The sequence below is a fragment of the Trachemys scripta genome, chromosome 16 (genome assembly GCF_013100865.1).
Source record: "Trachemys scripta elegans isolate TJP31775 chromosome 16, CAS_Tse_1.0, whole genome shotgun sequence".
NCBI lineage: Eukaryota > Metazoa > Chordata > Testudines > Emydidae > Trachemys > Trachemys scripta.
The window spans coordinates 10383629-10402521 of NC_048313.1; the positions used below are offsets into that span (position 1 = coordinate 10383629).

Here is an 18893-nt window from a genome sequence, read left to right on the forward strand (position 1 = left end):
GTCGATTTTGCCGCCGTCCTCACAGCGGGGTAAGTCGGCTGCGATACGCAAATTCAGCTACGTGAATAGCGTAGCTGAATTCGACGTATCTTAAATCGACTCCCCCCTGTAGTGTAGATGTACCCTCAACCTCCGTGCTCACGCCTTTAATCCCTGGTTCATGGGCTAGCCCAGTTCTCCTGCACTCAGAACTCCCCCGCAAGGCAAGGCTGGTTCGAAACGGTGCTGAAAGTTGCTGGATGGACGGAGCTGGGGCCCAAAGCGTCCCCCACCCACGCTTCTCGCCCCCCACGTTCCAGCATTGGTCTCTGCAGGGCAGAGCAGAAGTGAAACAGGAGTTCAGTCCTCAGCCTCTCTGCTTGTGGGGCAGAGGGTAGCGCGTGTGAAGGTCTGGCCTTGTTAAAAAAAACAAAAAAACAGCACACATCCCGATCTCCAAAGGCCACACACACACACCACTCCTGGGTCTCAGACACCAGCCACAGCTGATGCCGCACCAAAAAGACCCACATCAGTCAGGGTAACTAACTCAAAGCACAACGGGGCTCTGGCTAATCAGTGGTGCCCGGAGATGCAGCAGCAAAACCAGCTACTCCCATGCCACCTTCTCCTTCCCACAGCTCTGCTAGCCAGGGATGGCTTCCCACTCATCAAGCATTAGCCCAACTTCAGTTCACAGACCAACCAGTACCACTGAAATCCAGACCCCCTCCTCACCCAGGGCAGACCCTGGAGACAGCCAACTCTAGGCCTCACATTCTCAGCAAAGGAAGGACCTTCTCCACAGCAAGCGGCCAAGGTGTAACCAGAGAGCAGGGCTGACGGCTCTGCCCGGCTTCCTCTTGCCCCCTCTCCCTGGGTCGGCGTGGTGGGGGATGGGGATGATTAGGAAGTAATTTGCTAAGTCATTCCACATGAATGTTAATCTGTGCTGTTAAATGTCATGCTATTGCGGAGAGCAGGGCTGTGGGTTCAGCATTCTGCTCTGGAGAGTTAATGAGGCCTGGAAAGAGCTCTTTGATTAGACTCCCCACGCTCAGGCAGCACCTGAAGGGATAAAACACTCACGCAACAGGTGGCGGTTTCGTGTGGCGTTTTATCAATCTGAGATGCTAAAGGAGCTTCCGCAAACGGGAGCCAGGGCCCAGCCCGCCGAGCCGCCTGCTGCCTCCCCAGGGAACGCTGGCCTTTAACGCCAACCTCAGGCAGCTGCCTGGCTAGCCTCAATGTAACACACACCACTGCAACTCCTGCGAGTCGCAGAGCTGGAAGGGGCTGATGGGATCCGCTGGTCCAGGACTACACCACGTGCTAAGCTCCCTACTGCTTTGTCCAGTCTCAGATGACCAGGCTGCCTCTTCCCACAGGACTATGCCAGAGTCAGCAGATCTTGCCTCTTCCTGTCCTTAATTACAGCCCATGACACTCTGCTACTAGTCCCCTGAAGGCCTTCAGTGACCCCCAGCATTTCCCCTTGCAGCCAATTATGTCCCCGTGTCCTCACTAGTGCTCGCAAGATCCATGTCTGGCCTTCAGTATCTTTCCCTGAACGCAGCATTGTTGCAGCCACGTGGGTCTCAGGATATCACCCCACCCGCCTTATCTCTCTAGTATCTTTCCTTCTCAGTCAGTAACGTCTACTGCTTTTCTCAGCCTCCTCTCCTGTGCCGATAACCTCCTGCTGCTGCGAGCTTCCCCTCCCTGCACCCAGAGGTGAGGCCTGTCTGCAGTTAACCCCGGGCACGCTGACTTAGCGACCCAAGGAAGCTGCATGGTCAAGCCAACCCCTACCATGATACCCCAGGACAGTGGAGTTCAAAGAATTGCTCTGAAAGAGAAACTTGCTGAGGTTCCAGGACTCGAACCTGCTGGCTTCAAATAGCTACCGCTCCCTGTGACAGCTACCTTGTGGCCATGCTCCATGGGGGTAACACACCTGAAGCTCCGCAGTGCAAGCCCAGCGGGAGCCTTCGCTCGGACTGTGACGCGACACCCACGGAGCCCAACCCAAGAGCCCCGACCGGTTCCTGACTCTTGGAAAACGGGAGGCCCAAGCTTGGAGGAGGACACACCGTGTGACGGGTGCCTGCTTCTAAAAGGCCCCAGAGGAGGGGGAAGCAGCCAGAACAGGGACTCCGAGGTGCTGTCTGAGAGCTGGGTATTTTGGTACCGGCCCACCCAACAGGTCCTGCTGTATTTCAGCTTCTCACCCCACATGGGTCCCAAAGGGTTGGGGAAATGTTTAAGAGCAGGTCTGGAACTGGACTCAGCTCCAGGTGGAATTGGGACGGTCACTCAGCCCCTGGAGTTCCACCCGGCACCCACAGAGACCCAAGCAGATGAGATGGGACTCCTTGTTAATCCCGCTGGACCATGGGACGGGGAGCAAAGGGTGGGCGGCACGAGGAGAAGCAGCTACCCTGCTCAGATGGCGAGGGGGAGGGAGGGGAACTTGAATCACCAGATTAGTTTCAAGGATGCAAGTGCTCCATCATCTCGTCCCTGCTCTCGGCGGGTCAGAGCCACCCCTCAGACAGGCCATTTAATTAATAGGAAGGGAACAGCCTGATGGATGTGCAGTTTAAATAGATAAATCAGGCCATGCAGCAGGAGGGGGGGGGTGGAGCGTGATGGAAACCCCAGGGAAAACGGGCACTTTGAACTGAGGGGAGAGGCTCTGTTTGCTCTCCAGGCCAAAAGCAGAAGTTAATTAAAGCAAAAGGGCACAGGGCGGAGGAGGCAGCTGCTTGCACATCATCCGCTGTCACTTGGATATTTGAAGGGCCGAGTGTCCTGGCTCACAGCTGGACAAGTTTACCACAGCTAATCTCTGCCAGCCTGGGGGAGGGAGATTGCAGCCCTCAGCTGATCCTTAACAGGCTGGGAAGGGGGCGGCTGTGATCCCATTTCTTCTTCATCAGCCAGCAAGGTGTGGTAGCCGCTCGACTCCCCTCCCACGCCAGCAGTGGGAGGCAGAGGGCTGCCTTTTAACAAGCTGCCCACAAAAAGCAGGGGAAGTTGTAGGTCCAACCCGCTTTTGGCGCTGGGCTCCCCCCCAGGAGAGAAAGGGACGCCAATGCGTGGAACTGGGACACAGGAAGGGACGACCAAAGGAGCCGCCCCAAGGAAGCACCGTCATCGGAGAACAAGACGGCTGGGACGCCGGGAGGAATGGGGAGGAAGACACAAGTGGAGGGATTTGCGGTGCCTCTTCTGGCCGCACAGCGCTCTGTTCTTCGGGGGGGGGGGGGGGACCCGCGTGTGTAGGGAGGGATGTTTATTTGCTGCAGCAGCACAAGTGAAACTGCATCCAGAGGCAGACTGCCCGAGTAGCCCACGGTGAGTCTGCGGCTCTGGGGAGGGGCAGAAAGCAGCACAACCCCGAAGCCTCTTGCTGCAGACGCAACATACACCTGTTGTCAACTTTGGGAGCAATCGGTAGGAGGGACTCCAGACGGTGCTCATGTAACCGGCGGCATCAGCCAGCCCTTTGCTAGCGAGAGGCCCCAGCACGCAGGATTTTCAATTCAGGCAGTGGCAATGAATGGCAAGTACCAAGTCAGCCACTTTCCAGCCAACACACATTACACCGGTGCGACTTGCAGATCGGCCCCACTGGTGTCCGAACTCCCCCCACCAAACGGCCAGAGTCCGTGCGCCCAGCCAGTCCCCATTGGAGCACGGGAGTTACGCAGATGTCAATGGATCCCAAGGAGATCCGGGAGCAAGGAAAGGAAGATGATAGATTTGGGGTGGGGGGGGTGGAGTCTTGGGGGGGGGTCAAAAGGTCAAACTGCAGATAAAGAGCAGGAGACACTAAAAGTATCCCAGCCCCTCGGCTTTAGCACCCAGAAATCCTCAGGCAGCACATCCCCGTTTTTGCAGGAGACTCAATGCCGTGGCCCTGGCTCTTGTGATGATTACCGAGCCCACCCCCTTTCTGTGGGTGCTGACCCCTGCAACCTGGCCAAGTTCCAGGCCAGGAGTTACCTGCTACCAACCAATTCACCCAGGGGGCCCCGAGCCCCGCTCTCCCTCCTTCCCTTCCGGAGCGCTGCAGGGCTCTGGTGAACAGCTGTCATAGGCCCCCCACAGCTGACTGCGTCCGTGATGGGGGAAGGGATTCCTGAACCTGTCAGATTTGGGGGAAGGGAGCTTTGCCCCTCATGCAAGAATCTCAAAGCTCGCCCCAGCAGCGAGCCACACAGCCCCCTTCTCAGCTGGGCAAGCCATGTCCCCCCTTTACAGACAGAGACGGGAATCACAGAGGGATGCGGGTCTTGCCAAGGTCATGCAATGAGTCAGTGGCAGAACCAGAAGTCAAACTCTGCAGTCCTGGCTCCAGTCGCCTGCTGGCGGCATAACCCGTTGGGACTAGGTGGGGGAAAGGAAGGAGGCAATGACCAACCACAGCAGAACCCTGTCCCCATCCCGCTGCCTGAGCCAATTACCCCCTAAGAACACGGATGTGCTTGTGAGAGCAAACTCCATCACAGCAGCAGAGCCAGCCAGGTGGCTAATGAGAGGGCCCTGAGCAGCTGCTGTGCCCTCCACTGCCACCTTGGAGGCAGAGAGATTCACTGCCTGTCACGGACGCAGGCTCTGCCCCTCACTGCCCTTCCCACACAGGAACAAAGCAGGCGGGAACTTCGCTGGCTCAGTGGGGCAGCCATGGGCACAGCACAGCTGAAAGGGAAGGAGGACGCTGGGGCTGCAAACACAAGGAAGAGAGACTGGAGAGCCCTTCGACTGGGTACAGGCCCCCCCTTGCCCTGCTGGAGGTATTGTTTATCACAACTCACCAGAAGGGGGTTTCACTCCAATTGGAAGAGTTTAACCCTTTAAGAGACTACACTGTCTCCATACCAGAGCCTGTGGACTGGGGTGAGCCACGGAGCTGGAGACGAAGTTGTGGGAGGCAGGAACCAGTTACGTGATATTGGTCCCTGTCTGGGGCCTAGTTCAGAACCAGCCTGGGAGAGATTTTTCCGAGCCCTGGCACCACAGGTGCAGCACCGACGGGAAGAATCCGTTTGCATCCTGGCTGCACCAGCAGCTCCGGAGTCAGGACGTGGAAGCAGCTCTGGTGACTGATGGGAGAGGCGGAACGGAGCCCAGCTCAGAGGAGGGGAAGCCTGCTGGCATCAGAAAAGGGTGTGTGCGTGTGGGGGGGGAGGGGGTCTAGTGATCAGGGAGGGGAGTGGTTTGCTTTTTTAAGAAGAGTCATAGCTACAACTCCACTGAAAGAGACACGCCCCGCTTGGCAATCCCGGCTCGGGGTGAATGGGGACCTGTGGCCCTGGTTTCGAGAGCCCGAACCTTATAGCACTGGCTCAATGAAGAGAGAACTCTTAGTCCATCAGTGCCTCCCTCAGGCTTGGCCACTCAGCCCTGCTCGCACCAGACCACGGAGAGCCCTCCCCTCGAGCGTTTACTTCGATCCCTTTACGTTCGGCACGTTGCCGAGCCACTGAACGGCATTCGAACCAAACACCCCTCAGCATCACCGAACTCGCAGCCGGGCCAATGCGGCAAGTGAAAGCCACAGGTGTGTGTCATGGTACTGAGAGAATGGGCAGGTCACTCACTCCACAACAGAACGCTGCCCATGACCCATTTCCGAACGTGCAGCCGTCAGGAACAGTGCCAGCGTTCCAGGACCTCCGGGCAAGGCCTGGGACACCTGCTGATCCAGCCACACCCTAGCAGCAACAATGACCTTTCCGAGCTGGAGAGACAGCCCCACCCCCTTGAACATGCACATGCTCCGCTGCTCCTGTTTCTCAACGGCTCAGAGAGCCTCTGTGCTCCCCCAGCTCTTGTCAGTCCAGGTACCTCAGGTACCTTCGAGAGGAGCCTCCCCGCTCACTGACACGGCAGCCACTGGCCACCTCACTTTGTGGAGAATCATGAGGCTCTGGAATATTTTCCAGTGCAGAAGAACAGATCACAATCTCCAAGGGGCTGCATCCGAAACCTCCCTCCCAAAGCAACCAACGCCACCAGCAATTTCAGATGTACGCTAATTTTAAACCAGTTTCAAACCCATTTTCAGGCTGTACAAGCCACAAACAAGAGTGCCATGTTTAAACAAAACGCACACTGTTGACTCATGTTCTTCATTTCTATATGGCAGCCAAGGCTTCCAAAGAAGTGACAGGAGAAAAGGGGGAAATGATTGAGTGGGTTCAACAAAGAGCTGCTTTCCCTGCCAATCCAACGATTAGACAGCAAACCCATTTCATTAACACAGCTAACAGCTCTCAGCTAGTCTCGCTAATCACACCTCCCCAGCACTCTTCTCTCCGTCTCTTATACACACTTGTTGCCTTTCATCTTCACTTAGACTGGGGCTCTTCAGAACAAGGGACTGTCTCTTACTGTGTGTTTGCAACATGAATAATACAGCAAAACGCTCTACTCTTGTTTTCAGTGACCTCCCGTTCCCGGCTTAAGATGACCAGGCAGACAGGTTCCAGCAGGAAGTCAGTGTCAGTCAGTGGCTAGTGCAAAGGGCTGTGTGTAAAGAAGCCCAGGATGGGAGTTTCAAACACTACCAGACGACCCGCGGTTTCTGGCAGTGTCGCTTGGCCATCTTGGGCCTTAGCTACTCCTGCTGAGAAGCCGTTCGCAATCTGCATCTGAAAGTATTTGGATGGCATTTCATTGCATTTGCAAAGCAGGGCAAATCCCTTTTCTAAATCCTTCTACCTACTACGCAGTCAGTTTCTACAGAATCATGCTCGATTTCATTCCCAAAACGCTTCATTGGTTTGCAGCAACATTGTCTAACCTGCATCCAGGAAATTAAATAGCCGTTAACAGGTTCATTCCAAAAGATATTTAAAAATAAAATCCAGCTTGCCAACTTATTAGAGCTGGGCTGCTCTCACACAGTTTTGCTTATGAAATGAGTTTGTTTATTATCTAGATTTTAGATAATTACTTTTGTATGCAAATACATCTGGCCAGCCAGCAAACATTTCCATTCTGCAACCGCAGGGAAAGGAGCTAAGGGGCCTTCCCCAGTTCCATCGGTTATTTAGGACCCCCACACAGCCCTCCACCAAAAACAATTAACCCAAGATCTGCCAAAGATACTGCCACCAAGACGCCGTTCCTTGGTACGACAGCATTAGCTCCTGCTGCAATACAAGGCCAACGTTTGTGCCGTGTGAACACACTGAAAGTAGAACAGTGGGAGCTGAGTCATCTCCTCCATACGATCAGCTGAGGACTCCAGCCCAGGGAGCCCTCAGTGCCTGCAGGCGCCTCTGGAAAGCCGCCACAGTTAGAAATGCCTTGTCTGGCAAGCAGAGCGCCCAGTGAAACAAGCCATCCCAAGGCAGGAGCTGGGCATGCCGTGCCTTACCTTCTGTGCCTGAGCCGGCTCTGTGAGGACCAGGGTGAAGAGGCCAAGACAGATCTCCTCATGCTGAGGGGCTCCTTTGCACACCTGCGAGAGGAAAGGGGAAGCAACACGGGTGAGCAACACGAGGCCTCGCTCAGGTGGGGTGTTGACGACGCGAGAGGCTCTTCTCAGTTCTAGGACAGGGACGCTCCAGTCCAGCCCCCAGCCACCCCCAGGGAACTCAGCAGCAGGAAATTACAGAGCTTCCCCATCGTTTATATCTGCAAAGTCCTCTGAGTCCTGTGCCTCCTACACACCCACCCACCTGTGCACGCACACACATTTTGTGGTTAAAATATGTAGTCTAAGCAATGCTTCAATGCTCTTCCTAAGTGAGAGACCCCATGGCGGTGGGAGTGGTCTGAAGGTTTTATTGGCAGGACTTCCGGACGCCCACATTACTCACAAGCAGCGAGGCCACACCTGAGTGATGCAGGTTACCTCACAGGATCACCCTGAAGTCCTCCAGGGCACCCCGTGCCGTGAGGCACCCTCCCACACCTGGGGCTTCACAGGGTTGTGTGAGACACACTCCATTGGCCATTCAGCCATACGGGAAAGGCTCCCACTAGACCAGTGGGCTTTGGCAGGCCCCATGTTTGTATCCCTCCTCCTGCTAAGCCAGGCTCCCCTAGCGCCATGACTCCAGCTAGCCAAAGATACAAGGGAGGAGAAAACTGCAGCCAATACATTTTAGAACCTCTACAAATTACTTGGGCTTTCTCTACACAGTAACATCATCGGGGAGCAGGTGAGGATTTGGGGACTTTTCAGGACTAGAAGCAAGTGCAGTGGGAAGATTGTACTACTGGGAATGGGGATTCCAAGGAGCTCAAGCAGAGAAACTGTGTATGCAGAGGGAGCGTATAAAGAAGTGCATGATAACTGCAATCCCAGGCATGTCACCACCACCACGAGCACGTGTGTATTCACAAACATGCACATGCCCCCCTCTCGTGGCAGATCAGTACCAACAGTCCAGCACTCGTGAGCAATCTGACAGGGTGGGTTATGATGGGGGAGGAAAAAGCCAGCCAGGTTTCAGCAAGGAAACCCAGCGTAGCACTGCCGCCAGAGGATTTTACTAGACATGGAGTAAGCGTCTTTCTTAAAAAAAAAAAAAAAAAAAACACAACTCTGGAAAACTTCTGGTCAGTGTTCAGATTGGTGAAGATGGCACAGCGCCCGTGCCACTGCTCCTAGCAGGGTTACAGATTGGCTTGCTGACAGCCCCCATGGCTGCTGTCTCGTGGAGGAGCCTCTGGGTGAATTATTTCTTCTTGTCAGAATTAACTTCTGCGACCAGAAACCCTTTGGCAAAGGGTCCCTGGTTCTTTGCACACAACTCTCACCTCAGACCTGACAAACTCCCTACACCAAACATGTCTTGCAGAATCCTCATCCGTAAAGAGTAACACGTAAGGTATCTACAGAAAGCTTGTAACTTGCCAAGACAGAATCAATGCGACATGTATGTGTGGATAAGATTTAAGGAATCATGTATTTATATTGAAAGTCTGCTTTATGGACTTGGAGTAAAACTTAGTTACGAGGGGTTATGCTGCATTAATGGGTTATCACCAAACTGGGAGGAGTAGCCATCCCTCGCTGGTCAGCACACAAGCCCTCGCCTACCCCTGGCTTACCCCAGAACAGATAATGGAAAACCATGTCCGGCACTTACGTGAGCATTTAGGGCATCGTTAGCTTCCCTCTCCGACACCCCATTGGTCAGCGACGTCACAATGCCCATGCACCTCTCTAGTCTCTGAAATAGACAAAACAAATCAATACACCAGCTAGCAGGAACAGGTATCCCAGAGCCCCAGCTTCCTTGGCCACTCGTGGTGCCTAGTGCAAGTAACAAAACACAGGGGCCAAGAGTCCCAGGAGTGATTTTGGGAGCCTAATCTGAGACGCCTTTAAGGGGCCCAACTTTCCAAACACACTGGTTTCCTGCCTCTGAAAACAAGGCCACTCGGATGTGTCTCAAGTTGGGCACCAAAATCATTAGTCCGCTTTGAAAACCTGGGTCCTCCCACGTCCTGCTGCCATGGAAAGGGTGATGAGAGAGGCAATGGGAGACTATTGCCATCCATGCTCATGACACCACATATACACCAGTGATAGGGGCCACGCAAAGCCACAGTGTAAAACCAGCATGATAATCATTCTTCCCCTGCGCCAGGGCCCCAGAACCAGCAGCTGACTGGAGAAGCTACTGCCTCATAGCTGCTCGTATATTCCTAGTCTGTGTTGGAAATACTCCACCGCCATTCCCCTGCCTGCAGAGCCAGCTAGTGCCAATACTGGCATCCTGTGGATTTGGGGCCAAACACAACGCATGGGCCAAGGTGACAGGGACGTCAGCCCCCGTTCTGAGAGCAGAGCTCTAGTTTCACAGGTTCAATTCTCTCTGAAGCTACAATTCACGGACAGTGGCAAAGACCATTCTGGGCACGTACTGTAGGGCTGTGCCCCTTACTGAACGGCAAGTGGAGTTCCCTTGAAGACCCACTGCAGACATACAAGACGCTTTCATTTTATGTGACTTTCGTGAGTAAAAACCTCACTTCTTCGGATGCATCTGTTAGTCTTTAAGGTGCCACCAGACTCCTTGTTGTTTTTGCAGATACAGACTAACACGGCTACCCCCTGATACTTGATATGTGACTTTAGCGCTCGGGCCAGGTGCTGGAGTCCAAGGCCTTCCGTTTGAATTACTAACTTCGTAAGTAGCTTCAGGTGCGAAGAAACCGCCGGAGCAGATGTTTTCATGCGGATGTCCCAGCTAATGCAATGACAGCGAGAGGGACACAAAGGCAGAATGCACAGCACATGGCAAAACTGTTCATTTGCCACTGCAAAACCCTGATGGGAACTTTGGAGCAGAGTCTGACTAAGACAGCATATCAGACACGTGCACTCCCAGGGTGCTGTCAGCTGCTCATGTCCTCTCCATGCACAACAAGCTCTTCTAGAAGCACAGCTGTCTTCTATGACAACAGCCGAGGACTGGCTTCTCACGGGTGGTGCATCAGCTACTACAACGGGGCCCTGTCCCTGGATTGGGGCCTGCAGACATGACTGAAATACAAATAAATACATACACACCACCACTGCCAACGGCTCACAACACTGAATGACACTCAGGACTTTTGTTCCAGTGGGCTGTATGCTGCTCCAAGCACTGCGGTTACGTCTCTTCTTTGTGTTACAGCAGCACGAGCCTCAGCCAAGAGCAGGGGGGCCCCGCGCTGGGCCCAGTGAAGACCATCAGAGACAGTCCCTCAGGAGAAATGTTTACACTCTCAATAGACAAGACAGGGCGAGGGGGCACAGAAGAGAGCACCACTGTCACCATTTTGAAGTTGGGGAACGGAGATGTTAAGTGATTTGCCCAAGGTCACTTTGGGAGTTTGTGGCAAAGACAGGAATGGAATTTGGCTCTTCCAAGTCCAATGCCAGTGCCTCACACCCAGAGCACCATCCTTCTCTGAGGCCGTCCCCAGCCTGCCAAGCCCCACTCACCTGCCTACTCATGAAAAGGAGCAGACTGCTTGGGGTGAGCAAGTAAAACATTTGTTTGTTCCGTGGTAAACAGAGGGCAGGAGCATTTGGCACTTGGCTGGTACGTGCGTCATGACAGTTTCTGCACGTCTAGTGCAGCAGCTCTGGCTAATCACCAAGACAGGCACTTGGATGGCACTCACGCTGGTATTGGAGTGAGAGGCGATGTGAAAAGGCCTTACAGATCTACTGTGGCTCAAGGGAGAACGTCAACTTAAAGTATGATGATTCCGCTGGAACTTCTGTGACTTGCTGAAAATCACGACAAGTGATTTCACTTCACTTTGTGCATTTGACAGCGTTGGGTGCACAGCCACTTCACTTTTCCTCTGTAGTCAGCCAGTCAGCCAGCCAGTTCCTTTGCTGCTGTGGGTCTTGTATACAGCAACACGGGAGAGGAAAGCATTTTAAAATAGAGCAAAAATGTGATTGTAAAACCGCAAGAACTAGCCAGGGAAGTGGGAGCAGGATAGTACGTGAAACTATTTTCCTAGTGCTCAAATAATGCTTAACAACAGAACGGAGCCAGCACTGGGGAAAGGGACAAACATCCGACCAAGGCAGCATCTAGTGAACTCAGAACACTGGCTTGTAAGTGCCTTCAGTTTCTCAAGCCGTGTGCACGACTCTGCCATGGGAAAGGAGCAGGTCAGCCAGCAAGGTGCTAGGAACATCGGAAAAGCAGAGACTTTGGGGTGAACAAGGCTCAGTAAGTCTGGTAAATGGCACCTAAGCAGAGCCAATGAACCCTGCCTTGGCAACAGAGAGGCCTGTTTCTTCTGGGGGTGGCTCTTTAGAGAGATGACGAGATTGTCCTGAGGACATTGGGGGTGTTCTCAAGTGGAGGCTTTCTACGGGGGCTTGTCCATGGGAGGTGCAGGATTCATTCTGCACAAAGCCAGGCTAAGCGCTCCCAACTGTCGCACAAGGCCCCAGAGCAGGGTTCTGAGGGGGAGGATGTTTGTCAGTGGACCATCGCTCTGACTGAGGGGACAGATGGGTCCCATTCTGGAGCCACTCAGGGTGTACCTACACTGCCCACTGAGCCCAAGCCCCCCTTCTGGCTACTCACCCGAAAGCACTCAGGACCTGCCAGGGGGTGGGTCAGAGCCCGAGTCCTGTTGTGACTCAGGTCCAAGCCCTGTCATTTTGCAGTGTGGATGCAGGCCACGCCCCAAGCTGAGTCAGGAGAGCTGCTTAGTGCAGTATGGATGTGTTAGCACAGCTGTGACACATGGCTCCAGCCCTGTAAACCCAAATTCATAATGCAGTGCGGAAACTCAAGCAGGGGCTTGGAAACACCAAGTCCACAAGCCTGGGTCACAGCCCCAGGCCTAGCGTGTAGTGTAGACACACCCACAGAATCACTACGTGCACTGGGCTGGAGGGGGGATGAGGGAAGGAGAGAGCACGCTGGCTCTGCAGCACCCCAGACAGCTGCCACCGATCAGAACCAAACCCGATTCCCTTCCCTCCCGAACAAGGCACTGCACTGGAATGGCCTAATAAGACCTACTTGCCGTTGCTAAGTTATAACAGTGCAAGAGGGAGAAGTCTAGGCATGAGCGGCAAGAGCTTTCACTCGACCTCGAGAAATCCACAGGGGTTATTTTAATTGGATTTTTGCAAGTTAACCCTCCCATAGCACCAACCGACTGACGTCTCTGGGTGGGTTGGCCGTGAACGTCCGGAGGCCGGCGTGCTGTCATTTCAAGCCAGCGTTTCCAGCTAGCACTGGGTAAGAACTGTAGGTGGTGCCTCACCTCCCAGTGCACGTGCAGGGCCTCTCACGGACTTCACCTGAGGGGCTCCAGGCATGTGCCACGAGGACAACAGACCCTTCCGAGCGCACGTCTGCAGTAACCAGGCAGACATTAGAGGGGAAGAGCTGGTGCTGGGTTATGCCCTGTCCACACTACAAGAACCACCATGGTCAACCATCCTTTATTCTTGCCTACGTACACAGAACCACACACGTTATGACCACCCTTCGGAAACCACGTCCTACCTACACTAGGATACGGTTAATGCGTTTCTTTCCTGTTCACACAGAAAAGGAGCAGCCACGTTTTAGCTACAACCATGTTCACAACATGGCTATTTTTGTAGTGCAGGTCGGGCCTGATCAGCGGGTCGGTGACTGAGAATTAGGAAGAGTCTGAGCAGTGGAACAGGAATGATGTGGAGTTAGAGAACGAGACAGGTCTCCAATGGCCCCAGCAGGGCAGCTCCACAGACAACGGGAAAAGCTGTAGCAGACAACGCTCAGACATTACCACCAGCACCCCACCCCCCCACCTAAATCCACCCCAAGCAGGGTTTTGTGACATGGTGACTAAAAACCTTAAGCCCACCCAAGGACTGTATATGCTACAGCTTCTGCTGCTGCTATTGTGCAGGGGGGCAAACCCGGTTCCCACTGTTGCCAGTGTAGCTACAGCCCGAGTATAAAAATGACCCTGCAGGGTCCCCCCTAGCCTGTAGTGGAGAGGTGGCTTCACTGCAGTTAAGGTTCTTGTCTCTCCAGCCCAGCGTTTTGCTGTGTAAGCTGTAGGTTAAGCCCTGGCATAAACAGGTGCATTGCCTTCCAGGGGAGATGTGCCCCTTGTCACTTGGCCCAATCATTCAAACTACCAGTGCCACAAACTCAAGGCAGGATCTGAAGCCCCAGCTGGAATGTTTCTGGCTCTGCCAGCACCACTGACAAGAGACCTGCAACTGGAACACAGCCACCTACTCCACCTGTGAGAAGTGAGACAAAAGGACCCGGTCTCACTCTCCCGCAGAGCGGACGGGATAATGACTTGTTTGTGCCAGGGAAAGCTGGCAGATGCGACTCCAGGAGCTGATATGAAGGATCTGAAGGGGTTATTTCTACACAATCACTTCTGGATTAGCACCACTTTAAAATACAAATCTGCCAGGCTGACTATGGCACTGGCTAGTGACAGCCCCCCCGCCCGCTAACATGAATGAGGAGGAAGCGATTGGCAAAGGGGAACATCTCCATTTCACAGTCTGCCTTCTAGGGTGATGCAAATGAACACGCATGGGTCAACAAGTGCAGAAGGGTAACCCTGCTTTTCAGTAAGGCTTTTTTCAGGGCTGATCTACAGAACTATCAGAGAGGACCAAAAGAATTTGAAAGCCCAGATCTCAAGTAGACTCATTTCCATTATTTGCAAAGGCAGAACAAGATCCAGTGAGCACAAACTGAAGTCAGAAAAATTCACACTGCAAGTAGGACAATGTTAACAGTGCAGGTTCCCAAAGGAGCGTGTAAGCTCATCATCACTCAGTCTTTAAATGGAGACCGATTGACTTTCTAACAGTACACTCAGTTCAACCCCAAGTCACTGGGCTTGACAATGTCACTTATACGGTAGGAAGAATAATTCCCTCCAGTGCAGGATTCACCGACTGAAATTCCGTGGTCTCTGCTACGCAAGAGATCAGGCCATATGAACACAGTGGACCCTTCTGGCTTTAAAATCCATGAATATTTTTGAGGACTAGCACTGCTGTCCAGACACTAAAACAACAAATATATATAGCAGCTAATTCTAAGGGATCAATCTTAAAGAAAATGGCAACAGATATGGTTACACCTTAGGGATCAATCCGCACATAAAAAGCGACAGAGGGTCCTGTGGCACCTTATAGACTAACAGACGTATTGGAGCATAAGCTTTCGTGGGTGAATACCCACTTCAGCAGACACATGCTTATGCTTCAATGCGTCTGTTAGTCTATAAGGTGCCACAGGACTCTCTGTCGCTTTTTACAGATCCAGACTAACCCGGCTACCCCTCTAATCCTCACATAGTTATTCTCTACCCTGCTGGGTCACCGGGGACGTGACTATACACATTGGAGGAACTGCGGAATCAGTATTAGAACAGTAATTTCTTTAGCTATAGAAAAAAAAATGCACATACACAAGTGTGTGTGCGCGTATATACGCACCCCTCCCCCACCACACACACCCAGTTTCAGTATCTCCATAGCAGAGAAAGGGTCTGGGTATTTCTCTCTCAGCAGGAGCTGCCGTTTTGCAGATTTCTAACACGGGGTCTAGGGAGGTGAGAGTTAAGACAGAGAGTGCAACCACCTGTCACAATAAATAGGAGACACACAAACTTGAAGAGTGGCTAAATGGTTAGTCTAAAAGAAAGATGTTACCCCGACCTTAAAGCAACTTTACAAGCATGCAGCCCAGTGATGAGCTCGGTTTCCTTTATCAGAACTCACCGCAGGCTGGCAAGAGGTCAGCTCTCTCTCTGAGTTTTAGTTGACGATACCATATGTAATATGTTTTGGAGGAACATTGTCACTTTAAACACCAATCCTCGGCTTAACCTATTGCTGTCATAATCCGCATCTCACATTGTTATAAGGAGAAGATTAGAAAAGACACTTCTCTTGAGTTTGCCACTATGTTCACTTGGGGCATTTGACAGTTCCCCCCCTATAGTCAGTTTCCCCATTTGTGGGAGTCTTGCATGGCTCTGCATGGAAGAGGATTTTTTTAAAACATGCAAATGTGACAGTAAAACCACTAAAACTGGCTGGGGGACTCAGGAGCAGGTGTAATAGCTGACATTATTTTTAACTAATTTCTTACAAACTGACTAGAATTCAGGTTGGTGACCCTTTAACTGCTTTAGTGATTTAAAGTACATGCACAAAGGAGAGATTCCTAACAGTGAAAGCAGGGGACCATTTGTCAGGACTTCTGGATTCTCTTCCTAGTTTTGGTCCTTACCCAACTTTATGACCTTGAACAAGTCACTTCATCTGTCCGTGTCTCAATTTCCCCAGCTGTAAAAGAGCAATACCTACCTCACTGGATAGGCAAGGTTTGAGAGTTGTAGTGCCCTGAGATCCACGGAGAAGAGGCACTACAGAACACTAAATAATAGTGCTACACGGATTCCAGACAAGCCCCGGAGAGAGTACTTGGCGAGGTTTCAAGGAGAATTTGAGTTTTCAGCTCTGACAGGCACACAAAGTGGCATTTCTCTGAGGACTGGGATGTTTTATTCAGACCTGGACTAGTACCAAAAATACACTGGGACAATTGAGAGTTTTGCCAATGGTATGGGAGTTTCCAGGCCCAGCAGGTTGATATATATCAGACCTTGAGACCAAGTAATTCCAAATACCTTTGGGTCTTTCTTTTCTACTTGATTTCCAATAGGATTTTAGCGGGCACTGTTTCAACAGTCCCGAATACATTTGCTTCCGGCTCATGGTAAATAAAAGCTGGCTCTGCAAGTCCAGTAGTTCATGAGACATTAGCCACTCAAATCAAGTCACAACTAAAGTGATAGTACTTCACCCTACAATAGCTTCTTTCAGAGGATCTCAAAATGCTTTATGAACATTAACACCCATGTGAGACAGGTACAATAATAGTTATCCACATTACCGATGAGTAAACTGAGGTACAGGAGATTACTTGCCCAAGGTCAGGCAGAAAGTCTGAAAGAAGAGCCAGGAATAAAACCCAGAACCTGTTCAGCTGTTCTGACCACTATACTCCAATGCCTCAGCACCAGGAACAGATCCCAAAAGACTTGACTCCCAATCCTTCTCTGACTACCTATCCATAGTGGAGAAAAAAGACAATAAGCAGAATGACATGATTTCAAGGTCTCATATCCTGGGTCCTGCCAGGGCTCCAAAATGCTTTGGCAGTCAGTAGAAATGCGTTCCAGAATGACACCGTTTTCCTGTTATCAGAAAGAAAAGATGAGGAATCCTGTCAATGCTGAAATCCGAAGCAAACTTTGTGATCCTGTTCCACACTTGCACCTCCAAAATGCCCACACATGAAGCAGCAGGGCCTGCCGCCAATGAAGGTGGAGAAACCGAAGACGAAGTGAAGAACCACTTGCCCATGGGGAACATTAGCAGGCCAACATGCTGCCGCTTGCCCTCCAGTGTAATGGAGACAAAATCGAGGGAGCTTTACGAAAATACACACTGGCTTCAGATTGCACCTTACTACGAGCTGCCTCTCTCTTCAAGGAAAAGCTGAGGCAGGTGGAAGTACATTGGAGAGTGAGAACCACCCTGTCCTAGCGCAGTGTGTCCCCATGTCAGCTTCTTGCCCCAGCCTCCGTCCCACCCCTTATAGCCCCCCCCCCAGCACCCCCCCTGGCCAGGTCCTTGCCCCAGTCTCCGTCCCCCCCCTTACAGCCCCCCGTCCAACACGCCCCCCTGGCCAGCTCCTTGCCCCAGCCTCCGTCCCACCCCTTACAGCCCCCCATCCAGCACGCCCCCTGGCCAGCTCCTTGCCCCAGCCTCCGTCCCACCCCTTACAGCCCCTCTCCAGCATCCCCCCTGGCCAGCTCCTTGCCCCAGCCTCCGTCCCACCTGTTACAGCCCCCCATCCAGCACGCCCCCTGGCCAACTCCTTGCCCCAGCCTCCGTCCCACCCCTTACAGCCCCCCATCCAGCACGCCCCCTGGCCAGCTCCTTGCCCCAGCCTCCGTCCCACCCCTTACAGCCCCCCATCCAGCACGCCCCCTGGCCAGGTCCTTGCCCCAGCCTCCGTCCCACCCCTTACAGCCCCCCATCCAGCACGCCCCCTGGCCAGCTCCTTGCCCCAGCCTCCGTCCCACCCCTTACAGCCCCCCTCCCACGTGCACCTACCTCCTCTAACTCATCCTTGGCATCCAGGATGGTGGAGAGCAGCAACTTCCCTCCTCCTCCTCCTCCTGCTGCTGCTGCTCCCCCCTTCCCCTTCTCCATGGCGGGGCAGGGGCTCCCCCGTCACTCACACCCCGGGGCCACACAGCTCTTCCCCAAGGGGGGCGAGGGCTCCACGGGGGCTGCCCCGTCTCCCCCCCAGGGGGATGGGATGGGGGGGGCTCCTCTCTCCCCCCCGAGACTCCTCCCAGCACCTGCCTGGCACCTGCAGGGAGGGCGGGGGGGGGGGCTGGGGGACGGGGGGGGGGGGCCGGGGCGGCGGGGGGGGGGGTCCCGCCCCCCGGGGGGGGGGGGCTGTCTCCTCTGAGGGGACCAAGGGGGGGGCTCTGTACCCGCGGGGAGGGGGGAGCAGGCGCCTCCACACCCCCCACCCAGCAGCACAGACCGGAAGTCACTGGGAGCGACAGGCGGGGGGGCGGAGGAGGAAGCGGCTCACGCGCCGGAAGGACCCGCCCCCTCCGCCCCTCGCCGGCCAATGGCAGCGGGGAGAGGCCCCCGAGCGACAGGCGAGGAAGGTGGCTCCGCCCCAACGGCCCGTCACAGCTGGCTGGCCAATAGGGAGGGAGGGGGCGGGGTTTCCGTAGGGCTGGAGCGTCTCGCCCTACTAGGCTGGGGCCGGGAGAAGCGCGAGGCCGGGAGTCTGAGCGCCCCTCCCCCACCCCTCCCCTCCCCGCGCAGCGCAGCGCGCGCCCCCCTGCGCCGCGTGCACGGCGCTGTACGATTTACCTTCCCCCCCGCCGCGTGCACGGCGCTGTACGATTTACCTTCCCCCCCGCCGCGTGCACGGCGCTGTACGATTTACCTTCCCCCCCGCCGCGTGCACGGCGCTGTACGATTTACCCCCCCCCGCCGAGTGCAGGGCGCTGTACGATTTACCGCCCCCCCCGCCACGTGCACGGCGCTGTACGATTTACCTTCCCCCCCGCCGCGTGCACGGCGCTGTACGATTTACCTTCCCCCCCGCCGCGTGCACGGCGCTGTACGATTTACCTTCCCCCCCGCCGCGTGCACGGCGCTGTACGATTTACCTTCCCCCCCCCCCGCCGCGTGCACGGCGCTGTATGATTTACCGCTCCCCACCCGCCGCGTGCAGGGCGTTGTATGATTTATGCCCCTGTCTCCCTGCTCCATGGTCAGCACGCCTGGCCCCCCAGTCCTGTCCACCCTGCAGCGCTCTGCACCGGTGACCAGGTGT

General features: G+C 54.1%; 1 protein-coding gene across 1 annotated transcript in view; it reads right to left on the reverse strand.

Moving 5' to 3' along the window:
* The window catches only part of INTS3 (integrator complex subunit 3), a 63982-nt gene extending 46089 nt beyond the window's left edge, over positions 1–17893 (reverse strand). Inside the window, exons 1-3 of the mRNA XM_034792095.1 lie at positions 17642–17893; positions 9096–9179; positions 7373–7456 (exon numbers count right to left, since the gene is read on the reverse strand). Coding sequence (XP_034647986.1) covers positions 7373–7456; positions 9096–9179; positions 17642–17740 — 267 coding nt within the window. The 5' untranslated portion in view covers positions 17741–17893. The remainder of the gene's footprint in view (positions 1–7372; positions 7457–9095; positions 9180–17641) is intronic.
* Positions 17894–18893: the final 1000 nt, after the last annotated feature.